This window comes from Bombina bombina, chromosome 1 (assembly GCF_027579735.1).
Source record: "Bombina bombina isolate aBomBom1 chromosome 1, aBomBom1.pri, whole genome shotgun sequence".
NCBI classification, from domain to species: Eukaryota; Metazoa; Chordata; class Amphibia; order Anura; family Bombinatoridae; genus Bombina; species Bombina bombina.
The window spans coordinates 450,819,105-450,837,447 of record NC_069499.1 but is presented as its reverse complement, the minus strand read 5'-3'; the positions used below and the strand labels follow the sequence as shown (position 1 = coordinate 450,837,447).

Below are 18,343 nucleotides of genomic sequence, written 5' to 3'. Positions count from 1 at the left end.
GCTGGTTGGGTCTCCAGACGGATTTGGACTGAGCAAAATTCCCTTCCTGCTTTGTGGAGGAAGAGGAAGCAGAGGGTACTCCTTTAAAATTTCGAAAGGAACGAAAATTATTTTGTCTACCCCTCATCTTAACAGACTTATCCTGAGGTAGGGCGTGACCTTTACCTCCAGTAATGTCAGAAATGATTTCCTTCAACTCAGGCCCGAATAGGGTCTTACCCTTGAAAGGAATAGCTAAAAGCTTAGATTTTGACGACACATCAGCAGACCATGATTTTAACCATAACGCTCTATGCGCTAAAATGGCAAATCCTGCATTTTTGACGCCAATTTAGCAATTTGAAAGGTGGCATCTGTAATAAAAACAGAATTTATGCTTACCTGATAAATTACTTTCTCCAACGGTGTGTCCGGTCCACGGCGTCATCCTTACTTGTGGGAATATCAATTCCCCAACAGGAAATGGCAAAGAGTCCCAGCAAAGCTGGCCATATAGTCCCTCCTAGGCTCCGCCCACCACAGTCATTCGATAGACGGACAGGAGGAAAAAATAGGAGAAACTATAGGGTGCCGTGTTGACTGTAGTCAGAGAAAATAATTCATCAAACCTGATTAAAAAACCAGGGCGGGCCGTGGACCGGACACACCGTTGGAGAAAGTAATTTATCAGGTATGCATAAATTCTGTTTTCTCCAACATTGGTGTGTCCGGTCCACGGCGTCATCCTTACTTGTGGGAACCAATACTAAAGCTTTAGGACACGGATGAAGGGAGGGAGCAAATCAGGTTACCTAAACAGAAGGCACCACGGCTTGCAAAACCTTTCTCCCAAAAATAGCCTCCAAAGAAGCAAAAGTATAAAATTTGTAAAATTTGGCAAAAGTGTGCAGTGAAGACCAAGTCGCTGCCTTACATATCTGATCAACAGAAGCCTCGTTCTTGAAAGCCCATGTGGAAGCCACAGCCCTAGTAGAGTGAGCTGTGATTCTTTCAGGAGGCTGCCGTCCGGCAGTCTCGTAAGCCAATCGGATGATGCTTTTAAGCCAAAAGGAAAGAGGTAGAAGTCGCTTTTTGACCTCTCCTTTTACCAGAATAGACGACAAACAGAGAAGATGTTTGTCTGAACTCTTTTGTAGCTTTTAAATAGAATTTTAGAGCACGGACTACATCTAAATTGTGTAGCAAACGTTCCTTCTTTGAAACTGGATTCGGACACAAAGAAGGTACAACTATCTCCTGGTTAATATTTTTCTTGGAAACAACCTTTGGAAGAAAACCAGGCTTAGTACGCAAAACAACCTTATCTGAATGGAACACCAGATAGGGCGGAGTACACTGCAGAGCAGATAACTCAGAAACTCTTCTAGCAGAAGAAATAGCAACCAAAAACAAAACTTTCCAAGATAACAACTTAATATCTATGGAATGTAAAGGTTCAAACGGAACCCCTTGGAGAACTGAAAGAACTAGATTTAAACTCCAGGGAGGAGTCAAAGGTCTGTAAACAGGCTTGATCCTAACCAGAGCCTGAACAAATGCTTGAACATCTGGCACAGCTGCCAGTCGTTTGTGTAGTAAGACAGAAAAAGCAGAAATCTGTCCCTTTAGAGAACTCGCTGATAATCCTTTATCCAAACTTTCTTGTAGAAAGGAAAGGATCTTAGGAATTTTTATCTTATTCCATGGGAATCCCTTGGATTCACACCAGCAGATATATCTTTTCCATATTTTATGGTAAATCTTTCTAGTTACCGGTTTTCTGGCCTGAACCAGAGTATCTATCACAGAATCTGAAAACCCACGCTTTGATAGAATCAAGCGTTCAATCTCCAAGCCGTCAGCTGGAGGGAGACCAGATTTGGATGTTCGAATGGACCCTGTACAAGAAGGTCCTGTCTCAAAGGTAGCTTCCATGGTGGAACCGATGACATATTCACCAGGTCTGCATACCAAGTCCTGCGTGGCCACGCAGGAGCTATCAAGATCACGAGGCCCTCTCCTGCTTGATCCTGGCTACCAGCCTGGGAATGTGGAAACACATAAGCTAGGTTGAAGGTCCAAGGCGCTACTAGTGCATCCACCGTAGCAAGGAACCTTGAAGTTCTGACAAGATGCCATCAGATCCATATCTGGAATGCCCCATAATTGAGTCAATTGGGCAAAGATCTCCGGGTGGAGTTCCCACTCCCCCGGATGGAAAGTCCGACGACTCAGATAATCTTTCTCCCAGTTTTCCACACCTGGGATGTGGATCGCAGATAGGTGGCAGGAGTGATCCTCTGCCCATTTTATTATTTTGGTCACTTCTTTCATCGCCAGGGAACTCCTTGTTCCCCCCTGATGATTGATATAAGCAACAATCGTCATGTTGTCTGATTGGAATCTTATGAATCTGGCCTTTGCTAGTTGAGGCCAAGTACTGAGAGCATTGAATATCGCTCTTAGTTCCAGAATGTTTATCGGGAGAAGAGACTCTTCCCGAGACCAAAGTCCCTGAGCTTTCAGGGATTCCCAGACCGCGCCCCAGCCCACTAGACTGGCGTCGGTCGTGACGATGACCCACTCTGGTCTGCGGAAGCTCATTCCCTGGGACGGGTGGTCCAGGGTTAGCCACCAACGGAGTGAGTCTCTGGTCTTCTGATCTACTTGAATCACTGGAGACAAGTCTGTATAGTCCCCATTCCACTGTTTCAGCATGCACAGTTGTAATGGTCTTAGATGAATTCGCGCAAAAGGAACTATGTCCATTGCTGCAACCATCAACCCTACTACTTCCATGCACTGAGCTACGGAAGGACGAGGAATAGAATGAAGTACTTGACAAGCGTTTAGAAGTTTTGACTTTCTGACTTCTGTCAGGAAAACCCTCATTTCTAAAGAATCTATTATTGTTCCCAAGAAGGGAACTCTTGTCGACGGAGACAGGGAACTTTTTTCTATGTTCACCTTCCATCCGTGAGATCTGAGAAAGGCCAGAACGATGTCTGTGTGAGCCTTTGCCTTTGAAAGAGACGACGCTTGTATTAGAATGTCGTCCAAGTACGGTACTACTGCAATGCCCCTTGGTCTTAGAACCGCTAGAAGGGACCCGAGTACCTTTGTGAAAATCCTTGGAGCAGTGGCTAACCCGAATGGGAGGGCCACAAACTGGTAATGTTTGTCCAGAAAGGCGAACCTTAGGAACTGATTATGTTCTTTGTGGATAGGAATATGAAGATACGCATCCTTTAGATCCACGTTAGTCATAAATTGAACTTCCTGGATTGTAGGTAGAATCGTTCGAATGGTTTCCATTTTGAACGATGGTACTCTGAGAAATTTGTTTAGGATCTTTAAATCCAGAATTGGTCTGAAAGTTCCCTCTTTTTTGGGAACTACAAACAGATTTGAGTAAAATCCCATTCCTTGTTCCGCCGATGGAACTGGGTGTATCACTCCCATCTTTAACAGGTCTTCTACACAATGTAAGAATGCCTGTCTCTTTATTTGGTTTGAGGATAAGTGAGACATGTGGAACCTTCCCCTTGGGGGTAGTTCCTTGAATTCTAGAAAATAACCCTGAGAAACTATTTCTAGTGTCCAGGGATCCTGAACATCTCTTGCCCAAGCCTGAGCAAAGAGAGAGAGTCTGCCCCCTACTAGATCCGGTCCCGGATCGGGGGCTACTCCTTCATGCTGTTTTGTTAGCAGCAGCAGGCTTCTTGGCCTGCTTACCCTTGTTCCAGCCTTGCATCGGTTTCCAGGCTGGTTTGGTTTGTGAAGCATTACCCTCTTGTTTAGAGGATGCGGAATTAGAGGCCGGTCCGTTCCTGAAATTACGAAAGGAACGAAAATTAGACTTATTCTTGGCTTTGAAAGGCCTATCTTGTGGGAGGGCGTGGCCCTTTCCCCCAGTGATGTCTGAGATAATCTCTTTCAATTCTGGCCCAAAGAGAGTTTTACCCTTGAAGGGGATATTAAGCAATTTTGTCTTGGATGATACATCCGCTGACCAAGACTTTAGCCAAAGCGCTCTGCGCGCCACAATTGCAAACCCTGAATTTTTCGCAGCTAATCTAGCTAATTGCAAAGCGGCATCTAAAATAAAAGAATTAGCCAATTTAAGTGCGTGAACTGTCCATAACCTCCTCATATGGAGTCTCTCTACTGAGCGACTTTTCAGGTTCCTCGAACCAGAACCACGCTGCTGTAGTGACAGGAACAATGCACGAAATGGGTTGCAGAAGGTAACCTTGCTGTACAAAAATCTTTTTAAGCAAACCCTCCAATTGTTTATCCATAGGATCTTTGAAAGCACAATTATCCTCGATAGGAATAGTAGTGCGCTTGTTTAGAGTAGAAACTGCCCCCTCGACCTTAGGGACTGTCTGCCATAAGTCCTTTCTGGGGTCGACCATAGGAAATAATTTCTTAAATATAGGAGGGGGGACAAAAGGTATGCCGGGCTTCTCCCACTCCTTATTCACTATGTCCGCCACCCGCTTGGGTATAGGAAAAGCGTCGGGGTGCACCGGAACCTCTAGGAACTTGTCCATCTTGCATAATTTTTCTGGAATGACCAGGTTGTCACAATCATCCAGAGTAGATAACACCTCCTTAAGCAGTGCTCGGAGATGCTCTAATTTAAATTTAAATGTCACAACATCAGGTTCAGCCTGTTGAGAAATTTTTCCTGAATCTGAAATTTCCCCATCTGACAAAACCTCCCTCATGGCCCCTTCAGATTGGTGTGAGGGTATGACAGAGAAATTATCATCAGCGCCCTCCTGCTCTTCAGTGTTTAAAACAGAGCAATCGCGCTTTCTCTGATATGCAGGCATTTTGGATAAAATATTTGCTATGGAGTTATCCATTACTGCCGTCAATTGTTGCATAGTAATAAGCATTGGCGCGCTAGAAGTACTAGGGGCCTCCTGCGTGGGCAAAACTGGCATAGACACAGAAGGAGATGATGTAGAACTATGTCTACTCCCTTCATCTGATGGAACATCTTGGGCAATTTTACTATCTGTGGCAGTACTGTCCTTACTTTGTTTGGACGCTATGGCACAATTATCACATAATTTTGAAGGGGGAGACACATTGACTTTCATACATATAGAACATAGCTTATCTGAAGGTACAGACATGTTAAACAGGCTTAAACTTGTCAATAAAGCACAAAAAACGTTTTAAAACAAAACCGTTACTGTCTCTTTAAATTTTAAACAGAGCACACTTTATTACTGAATATGTGAAAAAGTATGAAGGAATTGTTCAAAATTTACCAAATTTTCACCACAGCGTCTTAAAGCATTCAAAGTATTGCACACCAATTTTCAGAGCTTTAACCCTTAAAATAACGAAACCGGAGTCGGTTACAGTTTTAACCCCTCTACAGTCCCAGCTACAGCCTTTGCTGCGACTTTACCAAACCCAGGGGGGAATACGATACCAAATGAAGCCTTCTAGGAACTTTTCCAACTACTTTCAGATCCTCACACATGCATCTGCATGTCTTGCTCTCAAAAGTAACTGCGCAGTGATGGTGCGAAAATGAGGCTCAGCCTACAACTGGGAAGGCCCTTCCTGACTGGAAAGGTGTCTAACACAGTGCCTGACGTTAAAAAACGTTCCCCAAGTTTATAAGTGTGAATTACAAGCATAAACATGTATAAAATGCCCAAATAAAGCAATCGATTTTGCCCATAAAAGTGTCTACCAGTTTTATAGCCCATATTAAGCCCTTTATTCTGTTTGAGACTAAGAAAATGGCTTACCGGTCCCCATGAGGGGAAATGACAGCCTTCCAGCATTACACAGTCTTGTTAGAAATATGGCTAGTCATACCTTAAGCAGAAAAGTCTGCTAACTGTTTCCCCCAACTGAAGTTACTTCATCTCAACAGTCCTATGTGGAAAAAGCAAACGATTTTAGTTACTGTCTGCTAAAATCATCTTCCTCTCACAAACAGAACTCTTCATCTTTTTCTGTTTCAGAGTAAATAGTACATACCAGCACTATTTTAAAATAACAAACTCTTGATAGTAGAATAAAAAACTACAACTAAACACCACATACTCTTAACCATCTCCGTGGAGATGTTGCCTGTGCAACGGCAAAGAGAATGACTGGGGTGGGCGGAGCCTAGGAGGGACTATATGGCCAACTTTGCTGGGACTCTTTGCCATTTCCTGTTGGGGAAGAGATATTCCCACAAGTAAGGATGACGCCGTGGACCGGACACACCAATGTTGGAGAAAGAATTAGCTAGCTTGAGAGCATTAATTCTATCTAAAATGTCCTCTAAAGGGGTCCCAACCTTCAGAAACTCTTTAAGAGCATCAAACCAAAAAGCTGCTGCAGTAGTAACTGGAACAATGCAAGCTGTTGGTTGTAAAAGAAAACCCTGATGAATAAACAATTTATTTAGAAGACCCTCCAACTTCTTATCCATAGGGTCTTTAAAAGCACAACTTTCTTCAATAGGTATATTTATACGCATAGCGTATGTCTGTTATGGGATACATTTTCTTGAAATTAGGAGGAGGAGAGAACGGTATACCCGGTCTATCCCATTCCTTTTTTATAATTTCTGAAATTCTTTTAGGAACCGGAAAAACATCAGTGTAAGTAGGTACCTCTAGATATTTGTCCATTTTACACAATTTTTCTGGAGGAATCACAATAGGGTCACAATCATCCAGAGTCGCTAAAACCTCCCGGAGTAACAGGCGGAGGTGTTCAAGCTTAAATTTAAAGGACATGACGTCCGAATCTGTCTGAGGTAACATACTTCCAGGGTCTGAAAGTTCTCCCTCACACAACAATTCCCTGAACCCCAACTCAGAGCCCTGTGAGGGTACATCGGAAATAGCCAACAAAGCATCAGAGGATTCAGTATTCACATTAATACCTGACCTACTGCGTTTACCCTGTAACACTGGTAACTTAGATAAAACCTCTGTAAGAGTAGTTGACATAACTGCAGTCATATCCTGCAGAGTAAAAGAATTAGACACACTTGAAGTACTTGGCGTCGCTTGTGTGGGCGTTAAAGGTTGTGACACTTGGGGAGAATTAGATGGCATATCCTGATTCTCTTCAGACTGAGAATCATCCTTAGGCACACTTTCTTTACCTAAAAACATAATTTATGCTTACCTGATAAATTTATTTCTCTTGTAGTGTATCCAGTCCACGGATCATCCATTACTTGTGGGATATTCTCCTTCTCAACAGGAAGTTGCAAGAGGATCACCCACAGCAGAGCTGTTATATAGCTCCTCCCCTAACTGCCATATCCAGTCATTCGACCGAAACTAGCCGAGAAAGGAGAAACCATAGGGTGCAGTGGTGACTGTAGTTTAATTAAAATTTAGACCTGCCTTAAAAGGACAGGGCGGGCCGTGGACTGGATACACTACAAGAGAAATAAATTTATCAGGTAAGCATAAATTATGTTTTCTCTTGTTAAGTGTATCCAGTCCACGGATCATCCATTACTTGTGGGGTACCAATACCAAAGCTAAAGTACACGGATGATGGGAGGGACAAGGCAGGAACTTAAACGGAAGGGACCACTGCCTGTAGAACCTTTCTCCCAAAATTAGCCTCCGAGGAAGCAAAAGTATCAAATTTGTAAAATTTTGAAAAGGTATGAAGCGAAGACCAAGTCGCCGCTTTGCAAATCTGTTCAACAGAAGACTAATTTTTAAAGGCCCAGGTGGAAGCCACAGCTCTAGTAGAATGCGCTGTAATTCTTTCAGGGGGCTGCTGTCCAGAAGTCTCGTAGACTAAGCGTATTATGCTCCGAAGCGAAAAAAAAAAAAGAGGTTGCCGAAGCCTTTTGACCTCTCCTCTGTCCAGAGTAAATGACAAACAGGGAAGATGTTTGACGAAACTCCTTAGTCGCTTGTAAGTAAAACTTTAAAGCACGGACTACGTCTAGATTATGTAACAGACGTTCCTTCTTTGAAGAAGGATTAGGACACAATGATGGAACAACAATCTCTTGATTGATATTCTTGTTAGAAACTACCTTAGGTAAAAACCCAGGTTTTGTACGCAGAACTACCTTATCTGTATGGAAAATCAGATAAGGAGAATCACATTGTAAGGCCGATAACTCAGAGACTCTACGAGCCGAGGAAATAGCCATCAAAAACAGAACTTTCCAAGATAAAAGTTTGATATCAATGGAATGAAGGGGTTCAAACGGAACTCCTTGAAGAACCTTAAGAACCAAGTTTAAGCTCCATGGGGGAGCAACAGGTTTAAACACAGGCTTAATTCTAACCAAAGCCTGACAAAATGCCTGAACGTCTGGAACCTCTGCCAGACGCTTGTGCAAAACAATAGACAGAGCAGAAATCTGTCCCTTTAAAGAACTAGCTGATAGTCCTTTTTCCAAACCCTCTTGGAGAAAAGACAATATCCTAGGAATCCTAACCTTACCCCATGAGTAATTGTTGGATTCACACCAATAAAGATATTTGCTCCATATCTTATGGTAGATTTTCCTGGTGACAGGCTTTCGTGCCTGTATTAAGGTATCAATGACTGACTCTGAGAAGTCACGCTTTGATAAAATCAAGCGTTCAATCTCCAGGCAGTCAGCCTCAGAGAAATTAGATTTGGATGATTGAAAGGACCTTGTATTAGAAGATCCTGTCTCAAAGGCAGAGTCCAAGGTGGAAAGGATGACATGTCCACTAGGTCTGCATACCAGGTCCTGCGTGGCCACGCAGGCGCTATCAAGATCACCGATGCTCTCTCCTGTTTGATTCTGGCAATCAGTCGAGGGAGCAGAGGAAACGGTGGAAACACATAAGCCAGGTTGAAGAACCAAGGTGCTGCTAGAGCATCTATCAGCGTCGCTTCTGGGTCCCTGGACCTGGATCCGTAACAAGGAAGCTTGGCGTTCTGGCGAGACGCCATGAGATCCAGTTCTGGTTTGCCCCAACGATGAACCAATTGAGCAAACACCTCCGGGTGGAGTTCCCACTCCCCCGGATGAAAAGTCTGACGACTTAGAAAATCCGCCTCCCAGTTCTCTACACCTGGGATATGGATCGCTGATAGGTGGCAGGAGTGAGTCTCCGCCCAGCTAATTATCTTGAATACTCCCCCCTTGTTGATTGATGTAAGCCACAGTCATGATGTTGTCCGACTGAAATCTGATGAACCTCAGTGTTGCTAACTGAGGCCAAGCTAGAAGAGCATTGAATATTGCTCTTAACTCCAGAATATTTATTGGGAGGAGTTTCTCCTCCTGAGTCCACGATCCCTGAGCCTTCAGGGAATTCCAGACTGCACCCCAACCTAGAAGGCTGGCATCTATTGTTACAATTGTCCAATCTGGCCTGTGAAAGGTCATACCCTTGCACAGATGGACCCGAGATAGCCACCAGAGAAGAGAATCTCTGGTTTCTTGATCCAGATTTAGTAGAGGGGACAAATATGTGTAATCCCCATTCCACTGACTTAGAATGCATAATTGCAGCGGTCTGAGATGTAGGCGCGCAAATGGCACTATGTCCATCGCCGCTACCATTAAGCCGATCACTTCCATGCACTGAGCCACTGACGGGCGCGGAATGGAATGAAGAACACGGCAGGAATTTAGAAGCTTTGATAACCTGGACTCCGTCAGGTAAATTTTAATTTCTACAGAATCTATCAGAGTTCCTAGGAAGGACACTCTTGTGAGGGTGATAGAGAACTCTTTTCCTCGTTCACTTTCCACCCATGCGACCTCAGAAATGCCAATACTATGTGCGTATGAGATTTGGCAATTTGGAAATTTGACGCCTGTATCAGGATGTCGTCTAGATAAGGGGCCACTGATATGCCCCGTGGTCTTAGGACCGCCAGAACCTTTGTAAAAATTCTTGGGGCTGTAGCTAACCCGAAGGGAAAAGCCACAAACTGGTAATGCCTGTCTAGAAAGGCAAACCTTAGGAACCGATTATAGTCTTTGTGAATCGGTATGTGAAGGTAAGCATCCTTCAAATCCACTGTGGTCATGAACTGACCCTCCTGGATCATAGGTAGGATGGTCCGAATAGTTTCCATTTTGAACGATGGAACTCTGAGGAACTTGTTTAAGATCTTTAGATCCAAAATTCGTCTGAAGGTTCCCTCTTTTTTGGGAACCACAAATAGATTTGAATAAAATCCCTGTCCCTGTTCCGTCTGAGGAACTGGATGGATCACTCCCATTACTAGGAGGTCTTGCACACAGCGTAAGAATGCCTCTTTCTTTATCTGGTTTACAGATAATCTCGAAAGGTGAAATCTCCCTTGTGGGGGGGAAGCTTTGAAGTCCAGAAGATATCCCTGAGATATGATCTCCAACGCCCAGGGATCCTGAACATCTCTTGCCCACGCCTGGGCGAAGAGAGAAAGTCTGCCCCTACTAGATCCGTTACCGGATAGGGGGCCGTTCCTTCATGCTGTTTTAGAGGCAGCAGCAGGCTTTCTGACCTGCTTGCCTTTGTTCCAAGCCTGGTTAGATTTCCAGGCCGGCTTGGATTGAGCAAAAGTTCCCTCTCGTTTTGAAGCAGAGGAAGTTGATGCTGCACTTGCCTTGTAGTTTCGAAAGGCACGAAAATTAGACTGTTTGGCCCTTGATTTGGCACTGTCCTGAGGAAGGGTGTGACCCTTTCCTCCAGTAATGTCAGCAATAATTTCCTTCAAACCAGGCCCGAATAGGGTCTGCCCCTTGAAAGTAATGTTAAGTAATTTGAAGTCACGTCAGCTGACCAAGATTTAAGCCATAGCGCCCTACGCGCCTGGATGGCGAATCCAGAATTCTTGGCCGTTAGTTTAGTCAAATGAACAATGGCATCAGAAACAAAAGAATTAGCTAGCTTAAGTGTTCTAAGCTTGTCAAGTATTTCAGTCAATGGAGTAGCTGTCTGAAAGGCCTCTTCCAGAGACTCAAACCAGAACGCCGCAGCAGCAGTGACAGGAGCAATGCATGCAAGGGGCTGCAGGATAAAACCTTGTTGAATAAACATTTTCTTAAGGTAACCTTCTAATTTTTTATCCATTGGATCTGAAAAAGCACAACTGTCCTCGACAGGGATAGTGGTACGCTTTGCTAAAGTAGAAACTGCTCCCTCCACCTTAGGGACCGTCTGCCATAGGTCCCGTGTGGTGGCATCTATTGGAAACATTTTTCTAAAAATGGGAGGGGGGGAAAAAAACGGCACACCGGGTCTGTCCCACTCCTTTATTAATAATTTCTGTAAACCTTTTAGGTATAGGAAAAACGTCAGTACACACCGGTACTGCATAGTATTTATCCAGTCTACACAATTTCTCTGGCACTGCAATTGTGTCACAGTCATTCAGAGCAGCTAAAACCTCTCCAAGCAACACCCGGAGGTTCTCAAGCTTAAATTTAAAAGTAGACATATCTGAATCAGGTTTCCCCGAGTCAGAGACGTCACACACAGACTGAAGCTCTCCTTCCTCAGCTTCTGCATATTGTGACGCAGTATCAGACATGGGCCTTAAAACATCCGCGCGCTCTGTATTACGTCTAACCCCAGAGCTATCGCGCTTGCCTCTATATTCAGGCAGTCTGGCTAATACCGCTGACAGGGTATTATCCATGATCGCCGCCATGTCTTGTAAAGTAATCGCTATGGGCGTCTTTGATGTACTTGGCGCCATTCTAGCGTGAGTCCCTTGAGCGGGAGTCAAAGGATCTGACACGTGGGGGGAGTTAGTCGGCATAACTTCCCCCTCGTCAGAATCTTCTGGTGATATTTCTTTTAAAGATGAAGGCTGATCTTTATTATTTAAAGTGAAATCAATACATTTAGTACACATTCTCCTATGGGGTTCCACCATGGCTTTTAAACATAATGCACAAAGAAGTTCCTCTATGTCAGACATGTTTATACAGACTAGCAATGAGACTAGCAAGCTTGGAAAACACTTTAAATCAAGTTAACAAGCAAATATAAAAAACGTTACTGTGCCTTTAAGAGAAACAAATTTTGTCAAAATTTGAAATAACAGTGAAAAAAGGCAGTTAAACTAACGAAATTTTTACAGTGTATGTAACAAGTTAGCAGAGTATTGCACCCACTTGCAAATGGATGATTAACCCCTTAATGCAAAAAACGGAATGACAAATGAAAAACAACGTTTTTTGATAGTCACAATAAACTGCCACAGCTCAACTGTGGCCTTACCTTCCTCAATAAACTACTTTTAAAGCCTTTTGAGCCATTCAAAGATGTCCTATACCATGCAGGGAACTGCTGAGGGAAGCTGGATGTCTCTGTCTGTAATTTTAAGTGCGCAACAAAGCGCTAAAATAGGCCCCTCCCGCTCTTACTACTACAGTGGAAAGCCTCAGGAAACTGTTTCTAGGCAAAAATCAAGCCAGCCATGTGGAAAACACTAAGCCCCAATAAGGTTTATCACCAAAGCATATATAAAAACGATTAAACATGCCAGCAAACGTTTTATATTGCATAATTATAAGAGTCTATAGCTCTCACAGTAAGCCTGTTACTAGTCGTTATTAAATCACTGTATTTAGGCTTAACTTACATTAATCCGGTATCAGCAGCATTTTCTAGCAATTCCATCCCTAGAAAAACGTAAAACTGCACATACCTTATTGCAGGGTAACCTGCACGCTATTCTCCCTCTGAAGTTACCTCACCCCTCAGACATACGTGAGAACAGCAGTGGATCTTAGTTACTTCTGCTAAGATCATAGAAAACGCAGGCAGATTCTTCTTCTAAATGCTGCCCGAGAGAAAATAGTACAACTCCGGTACTATTTAAAAACAATAAACTCTTGATTGAAGAAAAAACTAACTATATTACACCACTTTCCTCTTACTACCTCCTTCTATGTTGAGGGTTGCAAGAGAATGACTGGATATGGCAGTTAGGGGAGGAGCTATATAACAGCTCTGCTGTGGGTGATCCTCTTGCAACTTCCTGTTGGGAAGGAGAATATCCCACAAGTAATGGATGATCCGTGGACTGGATACACTTAACAAGAGAAATATGCTTTTTAAATTGCAAGGCCCTTTCAGTACAAGAGGTACACAAAGTAAGAGGGGGTTCCACAATGGCTTCTAAACACATAGAACAATTAGTTTCCTCAATGTCAGACATGTTGAACAGACTACTACTAGCCACACTAGTCGTAAATCACCTTATATATTGATTCAAAACAACTTTTAGAAAAAAAAGGAGTACTGCACCTTTAGGAAATAAAAAGCGCAACTACTTTTCTCAAACTGCCTAAAGCGATTAAAAACGCTAAAACAATCAAATATAATAATTTAATTGTCACAAAAATTATTGCACCCTATAGGCAAATTATGAATTTACCCTCTAAGAAGCATTTTAATCACAAAATATATTTTAATGGAAAAAATTACCCCTGCACCTCGCCTACCTGCCCCAGGGTACTGCAAAAACGACTCGACAACGATCCGGTGAACAGAACTCAACTCTAGGCCCCACCGGAGCTAATGCCTGCTGCCTTCTCAGTCAGAGTAAACTGCGCGTCTGAACGTGCAAAATAGGCCCTGCCCATCATGGATGTCTTCTGAAAAGTTTGTCTAACCGCATGGGAAGCAGTTTGTAAAATAAGCCATGTGGTCCCCTGAACTCTTTATGATAATAAACTGCAGCCCTACTGACTTTTTTTAAATAATAAATATATAAGTCAAGCTACCTCTCCCAGTGTCCAGCCCCATACAGATATAGCAATATGTATGAAATATAAGGATTTACAGTAACACCCTCAGTGATACAGGTCTACTGCTTACCCCTTCCCTTGCAGGGAAAAATGTCAGCCAATTCTGATATAACAAGTCTTCTCAGAAATAAAAGGCTGAACATACCTCAATGCTGCTTGTAGCATGACACCGTTCTCCACACTGAAGATTTCTCTTGCACTACCTGCAAAAGCTCTGTGGGAACCAAAATGGATCTTAGTTACAACTGCTAAGATCATCAACCTCAGGGCAGAAATCTTCTTCCATATCTCCCTGAGGAAAATAGTACACACAGTACCATTTAAAATAAAAAACTTCTTGATTGAAGAATCTAAAACTAACACCTCACTTTACCTCTTCCTATTACTAACACAGGCAAAGAGAATGACTGGGGGTGGAGGGAAGGGAGGAGCTATATATACAGCTCTGCTGTGGTGCTTTTTGCCACTTCCTGTTAGCAGGAGGTTAATATCTCACAAGTAAGGATGAAATCCGTGGACTCATCGTATCTTGTAGAAGAAATAGAGCCTTTGTTTTCTTATTTAAACTATGAAAACGGTATATATATTTTTTAAAGTAGACAACCAAAAGGTATTGCCCCTCCCTTCCCGCTGGGCCGTCAACCTGCCTCCCTCATTCCCTCCCACCATCCAATTATCACTACAGAGAGTGACACAAACAGTGTCACTCTCTGCAACGATCGGCGATCTGGCTACATATGATGAGAGCACAATTAGTGCTCCCTTACCATTTGAAGGCAGATGCTTTTTACCCCCCAGATGCAGTCTCCGCATGCGCTTCTGTGTTGGATGTAGGTAATACAGCAACATAGTACTCTGGGCAAAGTACTGTTTGATGTAGTATCTTCGTCCAACAGGCCCAAGGGTTTAATTACACTTCTCTTGCAACAAAAAACACATATGCTCTATTTAGAGAAGACCACCTGAGTTCAGCAGACACTGCTCTCTGCAAATCACTACTTTTTCAAAAACAGACATTTCTTTTAAGGGATAATTCAATAATTCTTGAAACATTACAGGCTAGAGTTTTTCTACTGATAAGCAGTCGCTGTCAACTTTATTAAATTATTCCTTTTAAGTATTATTGCATTATATAATTTGCATGTTGAACATAAACATATTTTAAGCAAGTAAAATGGATCTGCAAATGATAAGTATTTAACTTTACATCAACATTATGTGCTGCAAGTGACAGATTTTTCTGCAGGCATGGTACCAATATGTAAAGCATCAGATTGTTTTGTCTGCAATATATCTGCATATAGATATACATGTTTACAAGCATAGGGGAAAAGAAGCATAGATCTTATCATTGCTGTTTATAAAAGGTATTTGGTCTCTAGAGAAAAGCTAAAGCCAATCTGATACTCAAGATATACAAAACTTCAAAAGACAAGCCCAGTAATCATATAATGGACTCGAGTGTAATCTGGAAAACATTTTTTTTTGGAACACAGATTTTACTGATTATCATGACAACTAAATTTTAAACAGATATTGTCTGTGTATCTTCGTAAGAAGCTTTTGAAAGCTACTGTATATGTTAGAGAAGCGGTGAGAGATTAAGTTAATCTATTGCCAAACCACTAATTACAGATAAGGCTTTTTTAAATAAATAAATTGTCAAAATTAAAATTTCATAATTCAGATAGAGCATATCATGTCAAGATACTTTTCAGTTATATGCAAGTAATAGTGCAACAAAAAATACTGTAATATATGACTTTTATGTCCCTTTACGTTTTACGAATCATGTTTATCTCTTAAAATATGTTTAAATAAATATAAAAAATACCCAACATACAGAAATAACTTTTAGTAGAGACAAAAAACAAAAAAAAACAACCTCTTAAAGCAATCAAATGCTACCACATTTAACATTTGACTAACTAATAACACTTTTGAATTAAACAAAAACAGAACATTGTAAGAAAGTGTGGAGATGCAATGTTCTCAATATATTGCACTAAAGAAAGTTCAGTCTCTTCCCAACTTAAGTCTTTACACCCTTCACTGCCTAATTATATTAAAACTATTCAATACATAGTAGTACTTGTATACAATAGAGTGCTATTCAATAAAGCCTAGAAGAGGTTACTGTGCAGGCTTTCAATAACAAGTGAACTATAAAAGCACATCTGAAAGACTGACCACCTAGAAAGAAGCTGGCTAGGGATGCTAAATAGATTTCACACTGTTTAAAAAACATCTTCTCAATTCTTAAAGTAAAGTCAAAATTAAACTTCAAAAGATTGTATAAAGCATGACATTTTCAAACAACTTTCGAATTTAGTTCTGTTGTCAATTTTGCTTAATTCTCTTGGTAATCTTTTGTTAAATAGTAAACATAGGTGAGCTCAGGAGCATGCACTTGTCTTTAGCCATCTGGTTGCAGCGTTTGCAAACAATGTTTAGAACAATGTTATTAACACAGCTTACATAGAATGCTACAGACACTCTATGGCAGCAGAGTTTGCAACTATGTATAACATTGTTTTAAACATTCTTACACACATTGTTGCCAGATGGCTATGGACACGTGCACATTCCAGAGTTCACCTAGGACAGTGATGGTGAACCTCTGCACTCCAGATGTTTCAGAACTACATTTCCCATGATGCTTATGCACTCTGCAGTCCAGTCGAGAATCATGGGAAATGTATTTCTGAAACATCTGGAATGCCAAGGTTCACCATCGCTGACCTAGGATATACTTTCATAAAGGATAAAATGAGAACCAAGAAGAATTCATAATAGAAGTAAATTGGAAAACTGCCTGCTCTATCTGAACAATAAAAGTTTAATTTTGACTAGACTGTCCCTTTTAAGCCACGAGGAGAAAAAGAAAACCAATGTGACCCTTTTGCCCATCTGAAGTCTCCAAATGATGTGCTACAACAATAAGCCTCTCAAAAGGTAAACAAAAATAAAGAAACTCTAAATTTTTACAGTACCGATATTTGGATATCCTGTAATGTTCTAAGACTGAAAAGTCCTGAGTTTACAGAATTCCACAACATGAAAAAAACCTGATGTATTGCGATAATTTAAAACAACTGCATTATAGACCAGTATAAAATACCTGTAATATCTAATATTTTGGGACACGATACATAATATCGATGAACAGTCTCCAGAAGATGAGCTCCGTGTCCTTCCCCTTGGAATGGAGGCAAAACCAACATTTGGCTGTGGGGGGAAAAAAAAAAAGCATTAAAATTGCCATTATTCCATGAAAATAAAAAAATAAACTTTCATGATTTAGACAGAGAGAGACTTTTTAATTTACTTCTATTATCATATTTACTTTGTTCAAAACATACCTAGGAAGGCTCAGCAGCAACAATGCCGTACTGGGAGCTAGCTGGTCTCTCTCTCTCTATATCTATATATAAAACACAGGAATGGACCGCACTCACAGACTGGACTGGGTACACATCCTAAGCCAATGTTAACTCCATAGCCCTGAACACTGACAGACAGCTGCACAGCTTGGGTGACAGGCCTGCAGGGAAGCATTACAAACATTATAAAAACAACACACAGAAAACCTGGCACTCGCCAGCAGATACTCACTAATGTCTAAAAGCAAAACTGGGAGAAGTCAGTTACATTTGGCGCCAGTCCAGTCCATTCCTGTGTTTTGTATTTACATAGGGGAGATTACAAAAGCCTGTGTCACCCTGGGAGGTTCCCAGTTGTTTTGTTTTAAAAGTATGCATTTTGTGGGTGCTGGTTTAGGGACCCAGGAAGGGGGGGGACCTTGACGTGGTCAATGGCTTGATCCTTGGGCGCCAAATGTAACTGACTTCCCCCAGTTTTGCTTTTAAACATTACGGAGTATCTGCTGGCGAGTGCCAGGTTTTCTGCGTATATATATATATATATATATAGATATATATATATATATATATATATATACACACACACACACACACACACACATATACACATACATGCATAAACACGTATATATATATATATATATATATATATATATATATATATACACACATACATATATATATATATATATATATATATATATATATATATATATACACACATATATTGTGTTCTCACAAGGACTTACTACTTTGCTTCTATTATCAAATATCCTTTATTGTCTTGGTAGCCTTTATATAGTATATGTAGGTAAGCTCAGTAGCTGCAGCACTCATGGAAGCCGATATTATGGCTGCAAATATATATGCCTTTTATCAATTGTTCACCAAATGTGTTCAGCTAGCTCCCAGTAGAGCATTGCTGCTCCTTTGAAAAAGGATGCAAAAAGAATTAAGCAAATATGTTACGATTGCTAGTATTAAATGAGACAACTTTTAGTGATATTATTTTATCTTAACTGGGGCTTTTTGTAAGTATTTTAGATTTGTATAGGTTGAACTCTATGGGTCTTTTTTCAACCTCATCTACTATGTTACTATGTATATGAAAGTTGTTTTAAATTAAATGCTCTATCTGAACCATGAGAGGGACATTTGGAGTTCCATGCCCATTTATGCAAATATTAAAAACACAAATGTTTCAATGTTTATTGCACAAATTAATCAGTAAATC

General features: G+C 41.3%; 1 protein-coding gene across 4 annotated transcripts in view; it reads right to left on the bottom strand.

The window, feature by feature from the left end:
- HAT1 (histone acetyltransferase 1) overlaps nt 1–18,343 on the bottom strand; it is a 253,113-nt gene that overhangs the window by 51,509 nt on the left and 183,261 nt on the right. For all 4 annotated transcript variants that reach the window (XM_053698434.1, XM_053698432.1, XM_053698435.1 and 1 more), the window contains exon 8: nt 16,848–16,954. In XM_053698434.1, the coding sequence (XP_053554409.1) occupies nt 16,848–16,954 (107 nt within the window). The remainder of the gene's footprint in view (nt 1–16,847; nt 16,955–18,343) is intronic.